The sequence below is a fragment of the Lepidochelys olivacea genome (assembly GCF_965140295.1).
Source record: "Lepidochelys olivacea isolate rLepOli2 genome assembly, chromosome: 2".
In the NCBI taxonomy this organism is placed as follows: Eukaryota; Metazoa; Chordata; order Testudines; family Cheloniidae; genus Lepidochelys; species Lepidochelys olivacea.
The window spans coordinates 195,729,050-195,749,543 of record NC_140412.1 but is presented as its reverse complement, the minus strand read 5'-3'; the positions used below and the strand labels follow the sequence as shown (position 1 = coordinate 195,749,543).

The following is a 20,494-nucleotide window of genomic DNA, read 5'->3' as shown; positions in this document are numbered from 1 at the left end:
AGGCAGTAGCTAGCACTGTCTACACCACAGGTTCTCAAACTGGGTTATTACATGGGGGGGTCGCGAGCTGTCAGCCTCCACCCCAAACCCTGTTTTGCCTCCAGCATTTATAATGGTGTTAAATATATAAAAAAGTGTTTTTAATTTATTGGGAGTGGGCGGGTCGCACTGAGAGGCTTTCTGTGCGAAACGGGGTCACCAGTACAAAAGTTTGAGAACCACTGGTCTACACCAAGATTTAAGTCTGGTTAACTGCATTGCTCAGACATATGGATTTTTCACACCCATGAGTGACTTAGTTATGCCAATGAATTACCCTGATGTTTCTACTTTTGAATCACTTTTCAGTTGAAATGAAAAACTGTCTTGAAAACAGTAATTTTGCTGTAAGTGTCGTAATTGGGACTTGGAACTTGCATCTTTAATTATTGTGGTGCCTTCAGTTAACCTATAAATGTTTTTGTAATCTATTGTGGCACAGCGACATCAGAATTTGCTAGTGTAGATTGGCCCTAAATGTGAGAAAAATAATTAGGGAATAGATAAAATTCCTGCAATAACAAGGTATAGTAACTATCTGCTATAACAGCATAAGAAATATGTGGTGCTTCCATCAGGTAACTCCCAGATAGGAGCAGCACTACAGACGTTTGTTTCCAGAAGGCAATGCTCTTGGTTTGGAAGGTGCCAGATGCATCACTGTATTTACACCCCCTGTGAACTATCTGAAAGGCATTTGCAATAACTATCCTAGCCAGAAACTGTAGTGATATGTTCTAAGAAAGACATGGGGCCCCAGAAACATTCTAATGCATAGCAGACAGCAGACCTTTTGAAAAAGAGACAATGACTTTTTGTACTATTAATATTGCTGTTTATAACAGCTGTTGTATTCCATTTTATTTAAAGTCAGATAGTGATTACTCTCCACACTGCTTGTCAAGATTTATGCCACTTGAACATCAAATATTTCCATCTAATCTTGAACTTCATTTAAAAATGTTATTCTACTATAGGTACTGAATTTAACAGCTAATTTTAATTCTAGTTACTTCTTGGGGGGAGCGAGGAGGGAGAAGAGTCCATCTGAGACAGAGGGTGTCAAGAATTGTGTTACCATAAATTACATCAAACTTAACAGTAAACTGCAAAGAATTCTCTGTAAACTGCAAAGAATTCTCTGTAAACTGAGCTTGTACTTTTTTGGGAAGGGTGCTTATTTATAATGTATAAAGGTAGCCCAAGAGGTCTTGTGTTCAGGATTTTATTATAAGTGTTTATTATTTGTATTACTGTAGCGCCCAGGGGCTATCGTCATGGATTAGTACCCCATTGCGCTAGGCACTGTACAAACGGAGAATGTAAAGATGGTCCCTGCCCCAAGGAACTAACCACCATATTTTTTCCTTTATTTGCATTTTTCAAACTTTAGAAATATTAGGAATGCCAATTCAAGACTTACTTGGTTTTGGAGGAGCTGATGAATATGTAATATTGTTAGCTCTGAACCGTAAACGAAGTGGGAGTTTGAATATTTAACAAAGACTTCCTCACACCAAAGTGTTCATCACTGAATTTAAAGAATTAACAACAAACAACAACAAAACGGTAATAGTCTGACTTTCCCTCTCAACTGTTCATCATTCTCTCTCTTGAATCTTGGGAGGGCATCATTTAACTCATTCTCCAATTATTGAGTTTTCAAGGCCAGACATGATCTGAATTTTCAGTTTAAGAGACAAGCAGAAATATATTTCAACAAAGCTTTTCAGAGTCTCTTTATATACTATAAAGAAGCAAAAAAAAAAAAGCACACACTGACTCCTCATTTTCTTTTCCTCCCCGCACCAGCTCAATTGAAGCTTTGCAGAAACAGGACCTTCTCCTTTCCTATCCTACCACCTGAAAGCAGAGTGAGCTTTCCAATTCTCTGTAGTGACCCTTTCCAATCAAACAAAGACTGTTGACTTTATTCTTGAGGTTTCCCAATCCTGTCTTCCTGGATGAAGAGACAATGCTGTGATGCCAAGGACCACATGTGTCAAATTTATTATCTTCATCTTAGCAGTTGATAAGCACCTAATACTGTCTTCCTGATAAAATATTCCATCCTTCAAACACTGACTTTTTAATAAACAAATTAAGAGCCCAACAAACAGCACAACAAATTAGAGAAGCCTCCATTTACAGCCTACTCCAACTGTCACCTTAAGGATCATGGTTAGGGCCTTACCAATTTCATGGCCATGAAAAACGTGTCACAGACCGTGAAATAAGCCCTTCTCTGTGAAATCCCATGTCCCCTTGTTCCTAGGAGCACCCCAGCAAAGGGGGCTCCTAACTCTGGCTGGGTTGGGAAGGGACAGGACTTGTCCACCCCCTGCACAGCTGCTCTGGGGCGGAGGGAGAGATCAGACCCACCTCCATCTTAGGGAACGTCCTGCGGCTGCGGGAAGCTCTGCAGTTGCTGCCTTCAGGCTGCCACTCTCACTTCTGTGCTATCCCATGACCCCTCTACAACAGGTTTGCGACCCCCCCCCCCCGCATTGGGTCAGGACCCCCATTGTTACAACACCATGAAATTTCACATTTAAACCTCTGAAAACGTGAAGTTTACCAATTTTCAAATCCTATGACCGTGAAATTGACCATAATGGACCATGAATTTGGTAGGGCCCTAATCATGGTTGGTTTGATTTGTAAATTACAACCACTTCCAAGAGATTTGTGAGATAAACAATTGCTGCTTTAACTGTCTGAATCCATCTATTCTTAAATAATTTTTCTAAACATCACCAATCTAACATGCGTGAAAATCCAGGTCCTCCATTTTTTTCTATCAAAGCTCAACATCAAAATGTTACAAGTCACAAATGATCTGTTGTAGTCAAGTAGCACCAATATTACATTACCAGTAAACAGCCATTTGTGTGGAAAGTAAAGTACGAGGTAAACCTGAGTAAAGTACTGAGGTAATACATACAAGAGCTCGTAAAATTGATCAATTATTTACTAGCATAAGTGCTAACCTCACTCAACAGGGTGAAAAATAAACTATGCCTCCAGACTCCCTGCAATTTAAAGGAACAACAGTTGTGTAGGGTTTCTTGTACACTATGTTTAATGGTAACATTAAATAGTTGATAAAATGTAGCTTCCAGCTTCTTTCTTACCTTGGCTTCACTCCACTTTCTCTCTGTCCCTTCCTGTAACTGATCACTCCGCATCTTTTCTTGAGTTTTCTTCCCTTCCACTCTTATCCTTCTCCTCCCCCAAGATTTCTGAATACCACATTTCTCTTTTCTAACTGATCCCATCACTCTGCTTACTCCCTCTCCCCGCTACTCTCGCATCCACTTGTCCAATTACTCTCATACCCAAACAACCTCCCTACTCTTTACACTCACACCTGAAACTGACACACAGAGTTTGACATCTTTTAAACCTAATAGCCACAAGACTTAGACTACTAGTCAAAAACAGACACAGAAAATGGAGGTGACAGAAAGCGTGCCTTACTGTCCAAAAGCAACATGCAAATTCAAAACCAATCCTCCTCCAGCTGTCAGACAAAATTAAAGTATTGGGATACCTAAGAACGTGTGATCTCTGAACTCTGCTTGGGGATGGGGGTACCACTTTTCACATTAGCCTCTTTCCTGGGGTTGTCCACCTCAGCAAATTCTTCTGAGAGAGTTTGACCACAGGATCTAGACTGACCAGCTGATGCCCCTTAACCCATACCCTGGTTCTTGGGGATACTCTGCAGGAACTCTTCTACAGTTAGTGCATCCGTGATCTCACCCACCATCTGAGGGTCCAGCCTCAACCAGCAGGTCACCCAGTCCATCAGTTTCTGGGCAAAGTGATGGGGCTGTAACCCCCCATCCATTTAATGACCTGAAACTTTTGCTAGTATTTTTCAGTGGATAAGTTCACCTGATCTAGGATGGCCACCTTAACCACAACATAGGTCCATGCTTACTCACAGCCATGTAGGCCAGTTGAGCTTCCCCTGTCAAGTAGGGCACTAACCATAGGGCCCAGGTTCCCTTGTCCCAACCTGCACCAATAGCTACTTTCAAAAATAACCAAGAACGTGTAGGGGTCATCCACAGGGTAGGGACCATCTTACAGAGGCCTACTGCCTGTGCCAGGCTGCCGTTCTCCACCACAGGACTCACCACACCTTGAAGTAGCGGTTGTTGCATGAGAGCTTGCTCTCCAATAAAATCCTGTAGGCTTTTCTGTTGCTCAGCCTGCCAGGCAAACAAGGACGGTCTCTCCAGGTGGTGGGATTGCTGGAAGGCCTGCACAGTCTCTTGCACCTCCTTCTACTAGCCATTGCAACGATGTCCTCCATCACCCAGACTGCAGAACCTTTGCACCAACTCCCCTGTTAGTTTCTCAGCACAGATAAGGCAGATCCTGGACAAGTCCTTATTTGTGACAGGGCAGAGCCCTTCACTCCCATCTTCTCGTACAAATGGCTCTGACACCTCTGGTTTGTAACTACCATTGTACATTTCGTGTTTTATCAACCACCACCCTCTTACAGTCCCGTGCAGCAAGTCTATTTCAAGTGTCATGTAATCATAAAAGAGGGATGAGATCTCTCCATTCAGAGAGCTCCCTTTACCTTTCCACTGGTGCTCGCTCTCTTCCCACTTCCCTGCCCTGTACTTCCTTCCTATGCTCCTTTTTCTACTCTGTAAGTTAACCAGTTAATTAGCACCTTAGCGCTCCCCAGCCCAGGCTGATCTAGTAATTAGCCATTCCTTCCCTCTCTCAGGCCCTCTCCAGGGGAACTAATTGGATTTACAGTGACCAGAGTGCTGGTTCAGCTGTTGGTTCTTAGCACTTCGTTACAACAAACACTAAGATCTCTTACTAGCAGAGCTATAAAATGCCACAAACCTTAAGATAAATATCAGAACATTTTAAAAGGAAGTTATGGGAATGCATTTATATCATCCACCTAAAGTTGTGAGGTTAACAAATGCAATACTTTCATTTTCATTACTCACTGTAATATTTTGATTTTTTTTAATCATTTTTTTTTATCATTGAGACCTAGAACTTATGGCCAATTTCAGCAGCTTCGATATACAGATGGCTAATTAGCTTTCTCTAAACGTATTATCAGAGGACAGGCTAGAATTTTAAGGTGATTTATCCCAGGAGAAACTGAACCCCAGATGTGATCGTCCAATGAAGAAAACACAGTTGCCCCAGTGATTTTATAGTAAAACCTTTTTTTTTAAGTAGTATTATATATTGTCATAAATATAAAGGGAAGGGTAAACCCCTTTGAAATCCCTCCTGGCCAGGGGAAAGCTCCTCTCACCTGTAAAGGGTTAAGAAGCTAAAGGTAACCTCGCTGGCACCTGACCAAAATGACCAATGAGGAGACAAGATACTTTCAAAAGCTGGGAGGAGGGAGAGAAACAAAGGGTTTGTGTGTCTGTCTGTAGTCCTCTTGGCCGGGGACAGAACAGGAATGGAGTCTTAGAACTTTTAGTAAGTAATCTAGCTAGGTATGTGTTAGATTATGATTTCTTTAAATGGCTGAGAAAAGAATTGTGCTGAATAGAAAAACTATTTCTGTCTGTGTATCTTTTTTGTAACTTAAGGTTTTGCCTAGAGGGGTTCTCTATGTTTTTTGAATCTAATTACCCTGTAAGATATATACCATCCTGATTTTACAGGGGGGATTTCTTTATTTCTATTTACTTCTATTTTTTATTAAAAGTCTTCTTGTAAAACACTGAATGCTTTTTCATTGTTCTCAGATCCAAGGGTTTGGGTTTGTGGTCACCTATGCAAATTGGTGAGGCTTTTTATCCAACATTTCCCAGGAAAGGGGGGGTGCAAGTGTTGGGAGGATTGTTCATTGTTCTTAAGATCCAAGGGTCTGGATCTGTAGTCGCCTAAGCAAATTGGTGAGGCTTTTTACCAAACCTTGTCCAGGAAGTGGGGTGCAAGGTTTTGGGAAGTATTTTGGGGGGAAGGACGCGTCCAAACAGCTCTTCCCCAGTAACCAGTATTAGTTTGGTGGTGGTAGTGGCCATTCCAAGGATAACGGGGGTAATATTTTGTACCTTGGGGAAGTTTTGACCTAAGCTGGTAAAGATAAGCTTAGGAGGTTTTTCATGCAGGTCCCCACATCTGTACCCTAGAGTTCAGAGTGGGGGAGGAACCTTGACATATATACACTGTATATATATATACTCTCCAGTGTAGGGCCAATGGATTTTATTATTTAATTTAGTTACTATCATTTGTCCTATTTCGTAACACTAACGCTAAGTATTCACATTATTTTTTAATGATCTAATAGTGCATATGTGTGTTCCCTCTGATCTCACACACACACCCACGCTCCACAGAGTATATTATCCAGCGGAATCGTTGCTCAAACAGCAAGGGGAGCTAATCAGAGCAAAACTGAGTCTAGGGGGTTTAGCGCTGACTGTGGGAATTTGCCACTTCTTTTTACTGTCTGAAAGCTCAGCATGCCATCACAGTGGAAGAAAGCCTGCTGTATGTTGTGTGTGTTACTTCTCTCCCTCAGGAACAAAACTGTTGCTCTGGTCTGACATGCACTGACAAATCCCAGATGCATTGACTGACTGGAAATGTTTGGGTCCTGTTTGTTCTAAATTTAATTTTTCTACAGCTTCTATCACTATACTATCTGAGCATCTTGTACACATAAATGAATTATCTTCACAAAAGGCATAGACAGTGATATCCCCATTTGACAAATGGAGAACTAAGGTACAAAGAAGTTATTTGCCCACAGTGACACAGAATGCCTGGGCCAGAGTCAGGAACAGAACCCAGACCTCCAGAGTCCCCAACAAATGCTTTAACCGCAAGATCGTCCTTTTTCTCAACTCCAACCTGAGACTGAAAGAAGTCTTCTACTAAGCATTTGTTGTAAAGACAACTAAAGGATGAGACACAAATGGATGAATTTGTATGCTGGCCCTCTAATTTGCTAAATCCTCCTCTGGTTCCACTCAACTGCTTGAGCAACATGCTATGCTTGAGGACAACTGCACGTGGCTGACTCTGTAGTAGATGCTCTCCCTGAAGTATAAAGTTATCTATTTTGCAAATCCACTGTTCTATTAACAATTTCAAAGGAGCTTGTGTGAGGTAGATCTATAATTCAGAGATACACAGAGAGAAACTGAAGTTGGAGGCTTCAGAGCAGACGTACTGGTCAATGAAACACATTTTCCATTTCACTGGTCTAAGCTAGGTTTCTGACCATCACAGGTGGCAGAATTTTTCCTTGAGTGGCTGAGGAACCACTCTCCCATCAAAGATGGCCCCAAAAGAATAGAACATCTATACATCAGTCATTAAGCTATCAGAAGAATAAAGGCTTCAGTCAAGAATCTATATGCATCAGTGTACTTTCTCTTTAGACAGTGTTCCTGAAATATCATTTATCTGATATGCAATTTTTTAAAAGCAGGTATACCATTAAAATCTAAAAATAGAATTGTAGATGTAAAGATTCTAAAATAAAGTTATATATTAAACAACACTCTAAGCTCAAATGATGTCGCTATTGGGGAAAAATCCCAGATACATTTCCAAGAGCAAAAGGTGAAGAAAGTAGCTCAAGGAATACAACAAACAAACAAAAAATTGCATCCAAAAGTAAATTAAGTGTTCAGTAGTATGTCTTCATTATATATATTTTACAGGTTAAATCTTGGCATTTTAAATTCCAAATTTGACTTGAAATTAAAGCTGTGCCTTGTGACAAAATTTCAGCAGCATAAAACATATGTTGGCTGTCAGGTGTCCACCTTGTAAAAATTCCCATCAATCTGTTCACCGTTAGTAGGAACATACTGCTTTTAATAATTTCCAGCCATTCGACATGATATAGTACGATATACAAACAAATTGGCACTTGAAAAAACAGCTTTATTTACAGGGACAGTTTTGTGAATAAAAACTACAGCAGTATTTTAGTCCTCTCACCTTTTTAACATGTTTGTATGGCAAAAGCATTAATTTGCTCAGTTACAAGCGTATGAATTACAATCAAGGTTCTAAAATGTAAGCAGCAGGTTTCTACCTTTCACCTTCCCCTCTCTCCTCTATTCCATCTGCAGTCCCTTAATACAAGAATCTCCAGGGCAACTCCAGCTGTGATCAAGCAACAGTCCCTATAACCTATTATAATCTTTGTATTTGTTCTGGCTATTATGAGACTGGGCCATATCAGTGGCCTGTTTAACCTGGATTCAGAGGATAGTGTCTCCTCTCTTACCTCTGTACAGCTGTCCTTCAAGACATACCGTAAGTTACTTTTATTATTCATTAACAACATTGCACACAGCACTGTACAGATATGCAGGATACATATGCCCTGCTTCAGGGAGCCTTCATGCAAAAAGCGAACCACAGGTAGAGCATCAACCACATCAGGGTTGTTTTATATAAACACTTTTATATATAAGTGTTATACATTCCAACAACCAAAACATATACTGGTTCTTCCCCACTCCCAATTGTTCTGTACATTTAGAAGCATGACAATAATTATTTCCTGATGAGTTTGTTTCTCTTGGGCAGACATTTTTACTCCCACTTCTATGCACACACAATTCTAATTATATGGCCCTTCACATCTGCTGGTGATTATTTTCTGGGTTCTAATATTGAGAAGATAGGCCTTAAACATACCACTCAAAAGAGAAGTTGGGCCATAGCACTTACGTCCAGCTCCACTGTCTCAGATTCATTCAATTTCCTACCTGACCTGCCCATAGGGTGACCAGATGTCCCAATTTATAGGGACAGTCCCAATATCTGGGGCTTTTTCTTATATAGTTGCCTATTACCCTCCACCCCATCCCAATTTTTCACACTTTCTATCTGGTCACCCTACCTGCTCAAGCACATCTTTCTCATGATGGCCCCAGACAAAGACCCCCAGGAAAGGGACGCACAATGGCCACATCTCAAGGCTTCAGCAGAGGTCAGAGTGCCTACTCTGCTATATCATGGAAAAGCAAGTCAGAAAGTCTCCACCAAAACAAGATTTCAACAAAGGGTGGGGGCGGGAAAATGTGTTTGCAAAATCTGACAACTCCCTCCACCTACCATCCATTCCCAGTTTTCTGACCAGCTCTGCCACTATACTGTGCCCAGGGAGGTGGCAAGTAACAGAGGTTTCAACTACTCCCAAGCACCGCAGATACCTCCATACCATAGTTCATGGAGTTTAGCATGTTGTCAGTATGGCTGATTTGGAAAAGAGAAAAATCCTTTAAAAAAAAAAAAAAAAAAAAAAAAAGTAAGTGTCCTGAATTAATCCTCCCTGTTCTACTAGATCAGAGTCTCTCCTTCTCCAACACATTTATGCAGTTGATAAATTCTGTTTTTCCTCTACATCTATATAAAGTCTGCCTGGTCCACTGTCAAAACCCTCATACAGGCCTTAATTTTCTTCTCAACTATTGCAACCTCCTTCTTTATGGAATCCCAGACTTACCCTTCAGATCCATTCTAAATGTTCCCATTAAAGTCACTTATCTTGCCTTCTGCTCAGCCACATCCATCTCATCTTCAAACCCCTTCACTGAAGCTGCTTCTGACATTAAGCTCAACGCTCTTGCCTTCCTAGCTCCTGCTTCCGTTCTCTCGCCCCTTCTGTTTAAATGCCAACTTCTACTGGTTCCTATGCCATCTTCCATGCTTTGTGATGGCCTGAGCCTCTTTTCTAACGCAATCCATTATGTCTCTACTCTTTTTTCCTTTAAGTCCCTTCTCAAAATACAGCTCTTCCAAAAAGATCTATAAACCCTAATTTAAGCGTTCATAAAATAGTCTAAAAATAAAGTGTAACTTTGCTCACATCTTCCATTCTTTGTCTACTTGTAAGCTGAGACAGGGACCTTATTCTCTTTTGTTTGTAAAGCACCCACCATATCTATGAATAGTAATTATAGCAACACTGTTCTGCAAAACACCCCGGAAAATGGTTGCTGACATTTTTAGGAGGTGCCATAGCAGCAAGTACAGTCAGAGTTCCACGACAGCTGGGAAAAAGAGGTAGATCACAAGAACAATCCAAGGACATGGTGGCTCTTTCTTCAGTCACATAAGAATTGTTTGGGATTGAGAGAATTAGTTTCTTTTCTGGAATACACTTCCCGTGATTTCTGAGGTGAGAGCAGTCGGACTGCAACTGCTCTTCTCGCGAGAGACAATGAACAGGACTGTGGTAGCATTCCAGCAGGGGGAGTATGAGCTCAAATAAAAATAAAGTACAGCCTAGGCTGCGCCTCTGTTGCAGAATGAGCATATCTAACTCAACAATTATGCCCAGGAGGAGGAGGATCATCTTCAAGAAACAATAAGGGTTACAGGACAGTTAGGATATGGTTCTCGGAGAGAAAACTAAGGATACACTGAAAAAAGTGATGTAGAGAATATTTATTGAGTTATAAAATAAAGTACGAGGGAGAACTTATTTAATCAGTGTCTTCTCCAAGAGAATTCAGAAGAATAAGGAACTGAATACATCCTCTCTCATCCACACAAAGTAGAAGTAATAACATCCAACAACTCGGAATTCATCTGTTTCTGTGTCAGTTTTGCATTCATAATGATCTTTGCCCAGCCAACAGCATGCAAGGATCAGGGATTTGTTCATGTTTGCAAAGAAAACCTTCCAGATTTAAAAGGTTAGAAACATTTTCATTTAAAAAAAAAAGAGAAAGAAAGCTTAGAATTTACATTTAGCATGGAAAGATTACTACTTGACCTGAGCAGGTGGATTTTCAGGACTTGTTTAGAATTTTTTACTGAGCTACTTAAAATCAGGATGGTAAACCACAAGCTCTTGTTTAAAACACGGACTGAAACTCTCCCGTGCACACCTAAAAAGTAAATCCAACCAGAAATATTTTATGACAGTGCATCAACTACAGAGAATATAATTATCACAATTACAGAGCAGAAAAATTAGATGCCTTTGCATCTCATGACACCCACAGGTGTGTGATCACGTTAAGGTGCCCATGCTTCAGGCCAAATCTGGCTCTTCTGCTCTCTGGATTCTTGCCAGTATAGACCCAGAGGGATTTAATGAATCCAGTTGAGTAGTTTCGGATTTTTACTGATATTACAAAACAAGTTTTTAGCCATCCCTATCTTGTTTATTGTTTAAGTACTTGCTCCAATATTTAAAAAGAAATAGTTTGAGAATGACTTTTCCTTCTGCATGTTTTAAACTAAACAACAGTCTTCCTCATTTTCAGATTAGGCTGTTTCTGAGGCTACTAGACTGCAGTGAAGAGAATAATTTTTTAAATAAAAGTCAGTACACTCTCACAGGATTCACTTAATAGGATGCCAAATGAAGTAACTTCATGAAGAGGACCAATTCATCTTGAGACCTGCCATTGTTTCAGCTAATGCAAGTTAAGACTTTTTTTAAATGAATCTATATGTAGTACACCAAATGAAAGAGAGCAAACACTAAATTGTGTTGGGTACCTTTTTAAAATAGCAATGCCTGTGGTATATCTGTAAAGAAAATATCAGTGAAAATGTGATTCACAGTAACTGCATTCCTAAAGGAATTCCTGTTTCATTTAGATTTTAAAAGATAATCCTGGCATTCAAAAAGCAGGTGTTGGGCATTCTAGAGGCTTTTCAATTTGAGCATAATACGGTAGACCTTAACATTAAATGTGTTAGAATTATATAGGTTAGTGGATAAGGCCAAGTGTCATAAAGGCTACTGATATCTGATCAGAGGATTTGGAGTAAGTACCTTTACATTTATTAGACTTTTTAAAAGTGAATAAAAGTTTTGGTAAACTCTGTCTCCAGGGCCCCAGTCCACAAATGGTACTGACCAAATGACAAATATTCAAAGGGCAAATAAACATGTAAACAATTACCTGATACTGAACTATAAACTGAGTTTGGGGTGTTATAAAAAGAGCTACTTCATAAGTTTTGCTTTTTGTTGGTATTGTATTTATTTTAAACTTTGATTTCTAGAAAATCCTCCACCCCGAACAAATCCTTTTAGATTCAGTATAGTTTGTGATCCCTGATCGAATAACCCAACTATAATTCAGCAGAACAGCTCTACTGATGATATAAACTTCTTGAGCAAAAATATAAACACAGTATAGTGACTGAAAAAGTGTACTAACACAGCATGAAAAAAGAAACATGACTGCTACAACTTGCAATGTCATTTAATCTATTAAAACAGAATTATTTAAACAAGCATATTTTAAATTGTATTGTTTCTCCTGATGTTTTCAGAGAAGGTAAGCATTATAAATTAAAATTATGTCTTTGTGTTTCTTGTTAATGGAGGTCTTGTACATTTGGAAATTGACTCCTATAATTACCATCTAACTGTTAAATTGCCACAATGCCCAGAGACCCAGTCAGGAACTGATTGTGCTAGGCACTGTCCAAACACAATGAAGATGCAATCCATGTCCCAAAAAATTTACCATCAGAGGTCTCTATTCTGCAATCAGATCTGTGACATCAGACCCTTAGATCAAAGAAGAGTTCCATTTAATTGGACAAGGATCCACCCACATACGTCCCATTGCCCAAATGAGATCCAAGAAATTACTCATTACTTTTGCAAAAATGGGTCAGATACAAAAGTAGCGTTTAATTTTCAGAGTTATGCTATCAAAAAGTTGTTTTTTTTAAAGAGGAAGATTGTCACCAAGTAGGGGACTGTGTAATTCAAGAGATAGGTAAGACGACAGACCTTTCACCTCCAAGAGTCCTGACCAAATCCAACGTATGACAGTAGCAACCAAGCTATTACCACCCGATGGCTGGTCAGTGGCCTACCAAATGAGCTGATGAAACCAATCCAGTTGTTCCAGGATTGGTGTCCCCAACACAAACACACTACATCTAGCATATTTGTTGGCAGTTATGACAAGGGAACCAAGCCAGAAAGCAGTAGTGGATTGGGGAAACACTAACACAGGCAAACACTGGGTCTTTATTGAACAAGAACATTGTGACAATGTAAATATCACTAAGTAACCATGGGATTAATTTTCAAAGTCATACCCTCCAGAAATTTATACATATCCTTTACCAAAGGCTGCTCTGTGGGCTTGGGATAGAACTAGAGATAAGATAAGCTCTTTTCCTTTGCCAATGACACCCATTGCAAACAATCCAGATCTTAACCCAAACCACAAACCAGAAACCTTTAAATGTTTCTAACTCATTTAGAGTCAAAAATCTAACTTTAACTGCCCCACTCTCCTGTGGTACTAGTACTGTCAAGTTAGCCATTATGTTTCTCAAGTTTCTAGAAAAAATATTTTATACAGAATGCTAACTTTAATAGAAATGATGGTATCTGGTTATTTAGGAAACAAAAAAAATATAACTAATTTAGATCAACCTTTTCAGACAACTTTCCTAACAAAAGAATCTCCATATGTGACATGCCTGGAAAAGGATCTGGATATACAAATTACCCAAGAGAAATGAGGTTTGATCCAGAAAAGAGGGCCAGCAATCTCAGTCTGCAGCACAATAAAAGAACATTTATGTAAGATATTGTTTCAGTCTCACACTAGTCAGATTAAAAAAAATAGAGAGAGATTGAATGGTGATAAATGTTGAAGAAACTGTGGTGAAAGAGGAGATGTTATGCATACATGGGGGACATGGCTAATCATAGAGTATTGGGATGCAATCCATAACCAAATATCACAAATTGTTGGATTATATTACCAAATGATCCACTGGTAATCCTCCTGGGGGCTTCCTACTGGAAATGATAACACAAAGGGAAACAAGGAATTAATTGCTCAATTGTCTGCAGCTGTTCGGCTATTGATAGCATCTCACAGGAAAAAGAAAAATAGTCTAACTATAGGGAACTGGTTAAAAAAATAATAATAATAATAATCTGGGAGGTTGCTATTATGGAAAAATTAACACACCAATTATGTACCTGGCAAAATAGAGGACAAATAGATACTTAGACATTTTGGTTACCTTTTATTCAATACTCACGGGCAAAAAACTCAGGGCACTTGTCCAATTTTTTTTTTTAATATTAACATTTGATAGACATGCCTGTCTGTTAAATATGTGTAATCAAAAATTTCACACAATTTAATAAAATCACAAGAAACAACATGATGCTCACTCTGTAGTGTGCTAATATCCTGTAAAAAAGAGAGATCTGGTTACTATATTTTCATTTGTCTCTCTAAACAGAAGCTCGCTGTTGTAATGATTATTGTTTTGTTTCTGATATTTACATGGCAAGGATTTGTAAACCTGTTAATACTTCCTAAACAAATCAATAGTAAAAAAGGAACCAATGCACACCTTCCAGCCTGGGGATGAGGAATGCTATAACTGGGTCTACAGTAGCAGTTTGGCGGGGGCAGGAGGGCAGTTTTCCACCACTTTCAATTCTGATTCAGCTCCATAAGTGACAGCAACTTTGGAAGCTCCAGCGGTGATAATGCTCCCATGGACACTAGCATTTTTATTACTGTGTCATTTAACACTGTTTACAGCATACCTAAATGACACAGTGGTAAAACACCACGGTCTGCTGAACATTAACAGCAATATTTCTTCCACAGCTGTTACCACTGGCTAGGCACGCTGATGTCAGCAACTGTAGAAATTTTTTGCCTGATACAGAAAAGGCCCTGTGTAGAAGTTTACCCTGTTCTGTAGGTAGAGGTCCTCACTCTCCACAACTGCCAATCTAGTACCTTTCATAAGCACAAAAATCTAGTTATTTAAAATAAAAGGGAAAGGGGATGAAGTTTGCTAACCAGAAGTGAAAGAATAATAATAAATCCTCTCTGCCCAATTCCATTACAGTAGACCCCAGTACAGCACTATTAACACCACAATCCCAGTTGTAACAACAATTTAGGCCCTGATCCTGTACTGTGTTGGGTCCGAGCAGATTCCCATCGCAATCAGTGAAGTTCCTTGCCTGCGTAGCAGTCTGTTCATACCCAAAGAACTGCAGGATTAAGACCTTGGTCTCTGTGTCCATGACGAAAATAAATTAGACTTGTCAAATCAGGACGTAATGAAATTAAAACTTTTTTTCTTCTTATGAATTGTCTCATTCCCCCCTCCAGTAAAATGATCACCACGGAAAATACTATTTTTCTATTATCAGAGGGGTAACCGTATTCTGGATCTGTGAAAGTGGCAAAGAGTCCTGTGGCACCTTACAGACTAATAGACATATTGGAGCATAAGCTTTCGTAGGTGAATACCCACTTCTTCAGATGCATGTCTATATACTTCTTAGTGCTAGTTTCTTAACTGAAGCAGGACATTTTATTCCATAGTTATTTTTTTTTAAATTTTGCAGAATAAGGAAGTCAAAAGTAATACATTACAGTATATAGTTTAGATCTATTTTCTACAGAACAAGGTTGGGGGGAGGGAGGATGAACTAGAAACATGTCAAACACACTATTCACAGAAAGAAAAGGAGGACTTGTGGCACCTTACAGACTAACTTATTTATGTGAGCATAAGCTTTCGTGAGCTACAGCTCACTTCATCAGATGCATGTAGTGGAAAATACAGTGGGGAGATTTTATATACACAGAGAACATGAAACAACGGGTGTTACCATACACACTGTAAGGAGAGTGATCAGGTAAGGTGAACTATTACCAGCAGGAGAGAAAAAAAACCTTGTGTAGTGATAATCAAGGTGGGCCATTTCCAGCAGTTGACAAGAACATGTGAGGAACAGTCGAGGGGAAAAAATAAACATGGGGAAATAGTATTACTTTGTGTAATGACACATCCACTCCCAGTCTTTATTCAAGCCTAATGTAATGGTGTCCAGTTTGCAAATTAATTCCAATTCAGCAGTCTCTCATTGGAGTCTGTTTTTGAAGATTTTTTGTTGAAGAATTGCAACGTTTAGGTCTGTAATCAAGTAACTAGAGAGATCGAAGTGTTCTCCGACTGGTTTTTGAATGTTATAATTCCCGACGTCTGATTTTTGTCCATTTATTGTTTTACGTAGAGACTGTCCGGTTTGGCCAATGAACATGGCAGAGGGGCACTGCTGGCACATGATGGCATGTATCACATTAGCTGCTACTCTGAAACCTATTCACAGAAAGTTATTTCTTCCATCCCTCTAACTCCCTAAACACACACATCATACACACACACCATACACATATTTACATTATATGTTCAAACACCAAGCTACTTATCAGACCTCACTTGCAAAACTGCCACCATGAAGATATACCAGCCCAGGCACATGATCCACTCGGCTTCCCCTAACGACAATGGAAATACTAACGAGATCCCATCGCCCACGTAGGAGAATGAAAGAGGGATCAGGCCCGTGGCTGAGCGGAATGCCGCCAGGCTGGGCTACACACACACACCACGCCACCGGCCTAACGGGCCAGGGTCCCTCAGCCAGCTCCGCAGAGCGGCATCTCAGGGGGACCGGCGCGTCCGAGGTCTGGGCGAGCCGGGGAACAGGGCGTCTCACGGGGCTGGTCAGCGGAGGACTCAGGTAAGAGGCTCCCGCCTCAGAGAGTGCCGGGGTACCCAGGCTGAGAGGGCGCCCCGCGGCTGTGCGCGCCCACGCGGGGGGCAGCTCCCGCCTCGGGGCCGGGGGTTACCTGCTCTGCCAGCCCTGGAGGAGGTTGGTGTATTTGCTGAGCGCTCCCTCCAGCGTCGGCTCCCGCCTGCGGCCGCTGCCGAGCGCCGGCCTCCCTCCGCTCCCTCCCGGGCTCGCGGCTGCCGAGCCCGGGCTGCTGCTGCTCCCTCCGCCGCCGCCTTCCAGCCTGCCCGCCCCAGGCCGGCCCGGCAGCCCGCGGCCCAGGGAGGAGGGAGACGAGCCCGCCGACGTGGGGCGGCTGCTGCTCCGGCTGCTGCTGTTGCTTCCGCCGCCTCCATCCCCGCTGCCGCTGCCCTGCGCCGCCGCCTTCTCCATGGAGCCCGCGGCGCAGGGTCCGAGCCCGCCCGGCCGCGGCTGCTGCTGCGAGTTCCCGGGAAATGCCTGACTCACGCGCGGAGCGGGAGTGGCCGGGCCAGTGGGGGGAGCCGCCGAGCCCGCCCCCTCCGCCCCTTACTAGAGCAAGTTGGGGCGGCGGCTGCAGAACTACCCCCAGCCCCGGGAGACGCAGGAACCCCCGCCCTGGCTGGCAGTTGCTCGGGAGGCTGCTGGCCCGGCCTGGGAGAGTCCGAGCCAGGCCTGAGAGAGAGAGCACAGCACGCGGAGCGACAGCCAGGGAGAAGAGCACAACTCAGTGTGTAACACACAGCAGCAACAGCGCATAACACACGCACACGCAGCATACACACCATGTAACAGCCAGGGAGGAGAGCACAAGTTGGTGTGTAACACACAGCACCACACAATACACACACAGCATACACACTGCATAACAGCCAGGGAGGAGAGCATGACTCGGTGTGTAACACACACACAAACGTACACACCGTGTAACAGCCAGGAAGGAGTGCACAGCACGGTGTGTAACACATAGCAACACACACAGCACCACTACCAGTGAGGAGAGCACAGCACTGTATGTAATACCCAGCAACACACATACAGCATAACACTCACTGAGGAGAGCACAACACAGTGTGTAACACACCACATACATATACACTGAAGACCAGCCAGAGAGGAGTGCATAACATGCATTGTTTCACACAGCACTACCCACCACAGAACACACATAACATGACAGCCAGAGAGAGGAGTGCACAACACAATGTGTAACATAGCACTTCCCAACACACCGAGTACCTACCACAACACATACACAGTATGTAACACACATAGAAGCGTGCACAACACACGCACATACATAAGCAGTATTGCCATCTCCAGTCATTCAAGAACCATGAGTCACATATTGTAAATCCACCAAAAATCATGAGATTGGCTTAAAATCATGGTGTTTTTAATTATAAATTGGAAGGGGTTCTTTGGCTTTTGGTTTCTGAGCTTATAGGATGCAGTTAGGTCATCTTTTCTACACAACCATGAGGGCTAGAAACTTTTTATTTAAAAAGAAATGAGAGCTTAGATTCTCTGTCTTTTTGTTCTATATTTGTACAGCACCCAGCACACTGGGGTCCTGGTCCATGACTGTGGCTTGTAGGTGCTACAATAATACAAATAATAAATAATAATCATGCAATCTCTTAATTTCAACAGCAGGGATTTGTAGAAGAAAAAACAATGTGAGACAATCAAATCATCAGAGCTGGCAACATTGCAAAGGCAAGCTAACCACAACACACACACTGTGTGCACAGCAATTAATGCATAACACAGAGAGAGTTGTGCTCTACTTCAACACAAAGTGTATAACAAAGGATCACAGCACTGAGTATATAGCACATGGAAACAAATGATAAACCTGCAGTGAGAGAGACCTTGTGTTTCAGGAATAGGAGCTCTGAGTACAACGCCTGCTTTTGTCACAGACTCCCTGTGTAATCTTGGGCAAAGTACTTAATCTCCCCATACCTCAGTTCTCCATTGTAAAATGGGGATGGTAATACTTCCCTGTCTCTTAGGTGTTGCGAAGATACATTCTTTCATAAATCTGAGCCACTCAGATGCTACAACAATGGGGAACATATAAGCACCTAGACATATCAGACACAAAGGAGTGTGGGAAAACAATAGTGTGTCCATATCAACACATACATCAACATGGGAAGTCTGGGACAGTTCTGAGAGGCTGCAGAACCTGTGGCTGCAGGAGGCACCCACAGGCAGACAGGGTGCTAGAGTTCTGTGGTGGCTTATTCACTCCTCTTGCAGGCATCATGTAAGGAGTGAATGGGTAAACTGAGCTTGGGCTGTGCCTTAAATTATGGAGCTGAAGATTGCTTACCTCCTAGGCTCTGGCCCTGTGCAGATTAAAACTATCTGGCATGGCACTGAGGAAATCTCCTGACAGCTGAATGAGACACATGGCAGCAAGTGATGGTGGGGAAGGAAGATATTTTACATTTGAGTTGGTGAGCAGGAGAGGGGGCCAATTATGCTTCCCCTGCTGGCTACCAGTTGCCTCACCAGCTGCCCCAATTGAGGTCATCCTCCTGTCCACTTACGCTGTTCCTTTCTGTGGGTTCATCTAAGCCCCTGCCCTCCTAGCCACTTCATGCTGCTTTCAATTAAGGGCTTCATCATAGAAATGTAGGGCTGAAAAGGACCTTGAAAGGTCATCAAGTCCAGGCCCTTGCACTGAGCAGGACCATCAGCACCCTTTGGGCAACTTCACATTGCCTCTGACTAGGTCTTCCTCCAGGGCCCTCTTCTCCTCCTTATCACTTCTTCTGTCCCCAACTTGGATCTTCTATGGGGTCCTTTCAGCAGGTGACTGCTTCTTTATTTTCATGTCCTCTCATTCCTTACAGCTAACCAATCCCTCCATCTCAGTCGGTTTTCTTTGTACCCCCAGTCAACCTATCCTCATTAATAGAAGTTGTATGTACTTTTATAAAATAAATGAAACAATAGTATCCAATTTCAGTTATAAGCAGGAGTGGGACAAATAATTATACAGGGCAACCCAATTGAGGGGATATGCAGGGGGCTCAGATGTGTTTAGTTGGCTTAAATACTTATTTGCACCTATTACCATAGTTTTTGAGCACCTCACAGTCTTGTTAATGTATTTATCCTTACAACACCTCTGTGAGGTAGGTAAGTACTATTATCCCTGCTTTACAGATGGGGAAGTGGGGTACAGGGAGACTAAGTGACTTGCCCAAGGTCACACAGGAAGTCTGTGGCACAGCAGGGAATTGAACCCAAGAATCCCAAACTGGTGCCCCAATCATTGCATCATCCTTCCTTTCTGCTTGAAACAGCCATGCACAGAATTCACAATAGACAGAATGTATATCCGCACAGACACATAGAAGCTCCAAATTAACGTAAATATTCACACACAGTGCATAAATTATCACAACACAGGGTATATATTAATATTCACACAGAGCGTATAAAGTCACCCACCCAGGGCATAGATTCACACACAACCAGTGGAAAGCAAGTGGTGGTGGTGTAACCCAGAAGAAGAATCAACCCTTTCTGTGGTTAATTTGTTTATTAGTAAGGACTGTGTGAATATTTGTGTTTGTTATTTTATGCTACATTCTCATTTTGCTTTAAACCAACACATTCTCCGAGCTAACCTATACATACATATAATGTGTAATTTTGTACTCTCTGTGTGTTACTCCACACACTGTATGAGTAGTCATGTATACTCTGTGTGATCATGTATGCACTGTGCAAATATTTAACACAGAGAACATACAAAGTTTAAAAAACACAAAGAATGTATTTTAGTAAAATAATATACAGTGAGTCAATTACAACAGAGTATACAGCTTAATACAAATATTCACCCACAGTGCCTACATTCTCGGGGGGGCAGAT

General features: G+C 41.7%; 1 protein-coding gene across 1 annotated transcript in view; it reads right to left on the bottom strand.

The window, feature by feature from the left end:
• The window catches only part of OSBPL10 (oxysterol binding protein like 10), a 182,560-nt gene extending 165,424 nt beyond the window's left edge, over window positions 1-17,136 (bottom strand). Inside the window, exon 1 of the mRNA XM_084620260.1 lies at window positions 16,698-17,136. Within this exon, the coding sequence (XP_084476386.1) occupies window positions 16,698-17,011 (314 nt within the window). The 5' untranslated portion in view covers window positions 17,012-17,136. The remainder of the gene's footprint in view (window positions 1-16,697) is intronic.
• Between the last annotated feature and the right edge of the window lie 3,358 nt (window positions 17,137-20,494).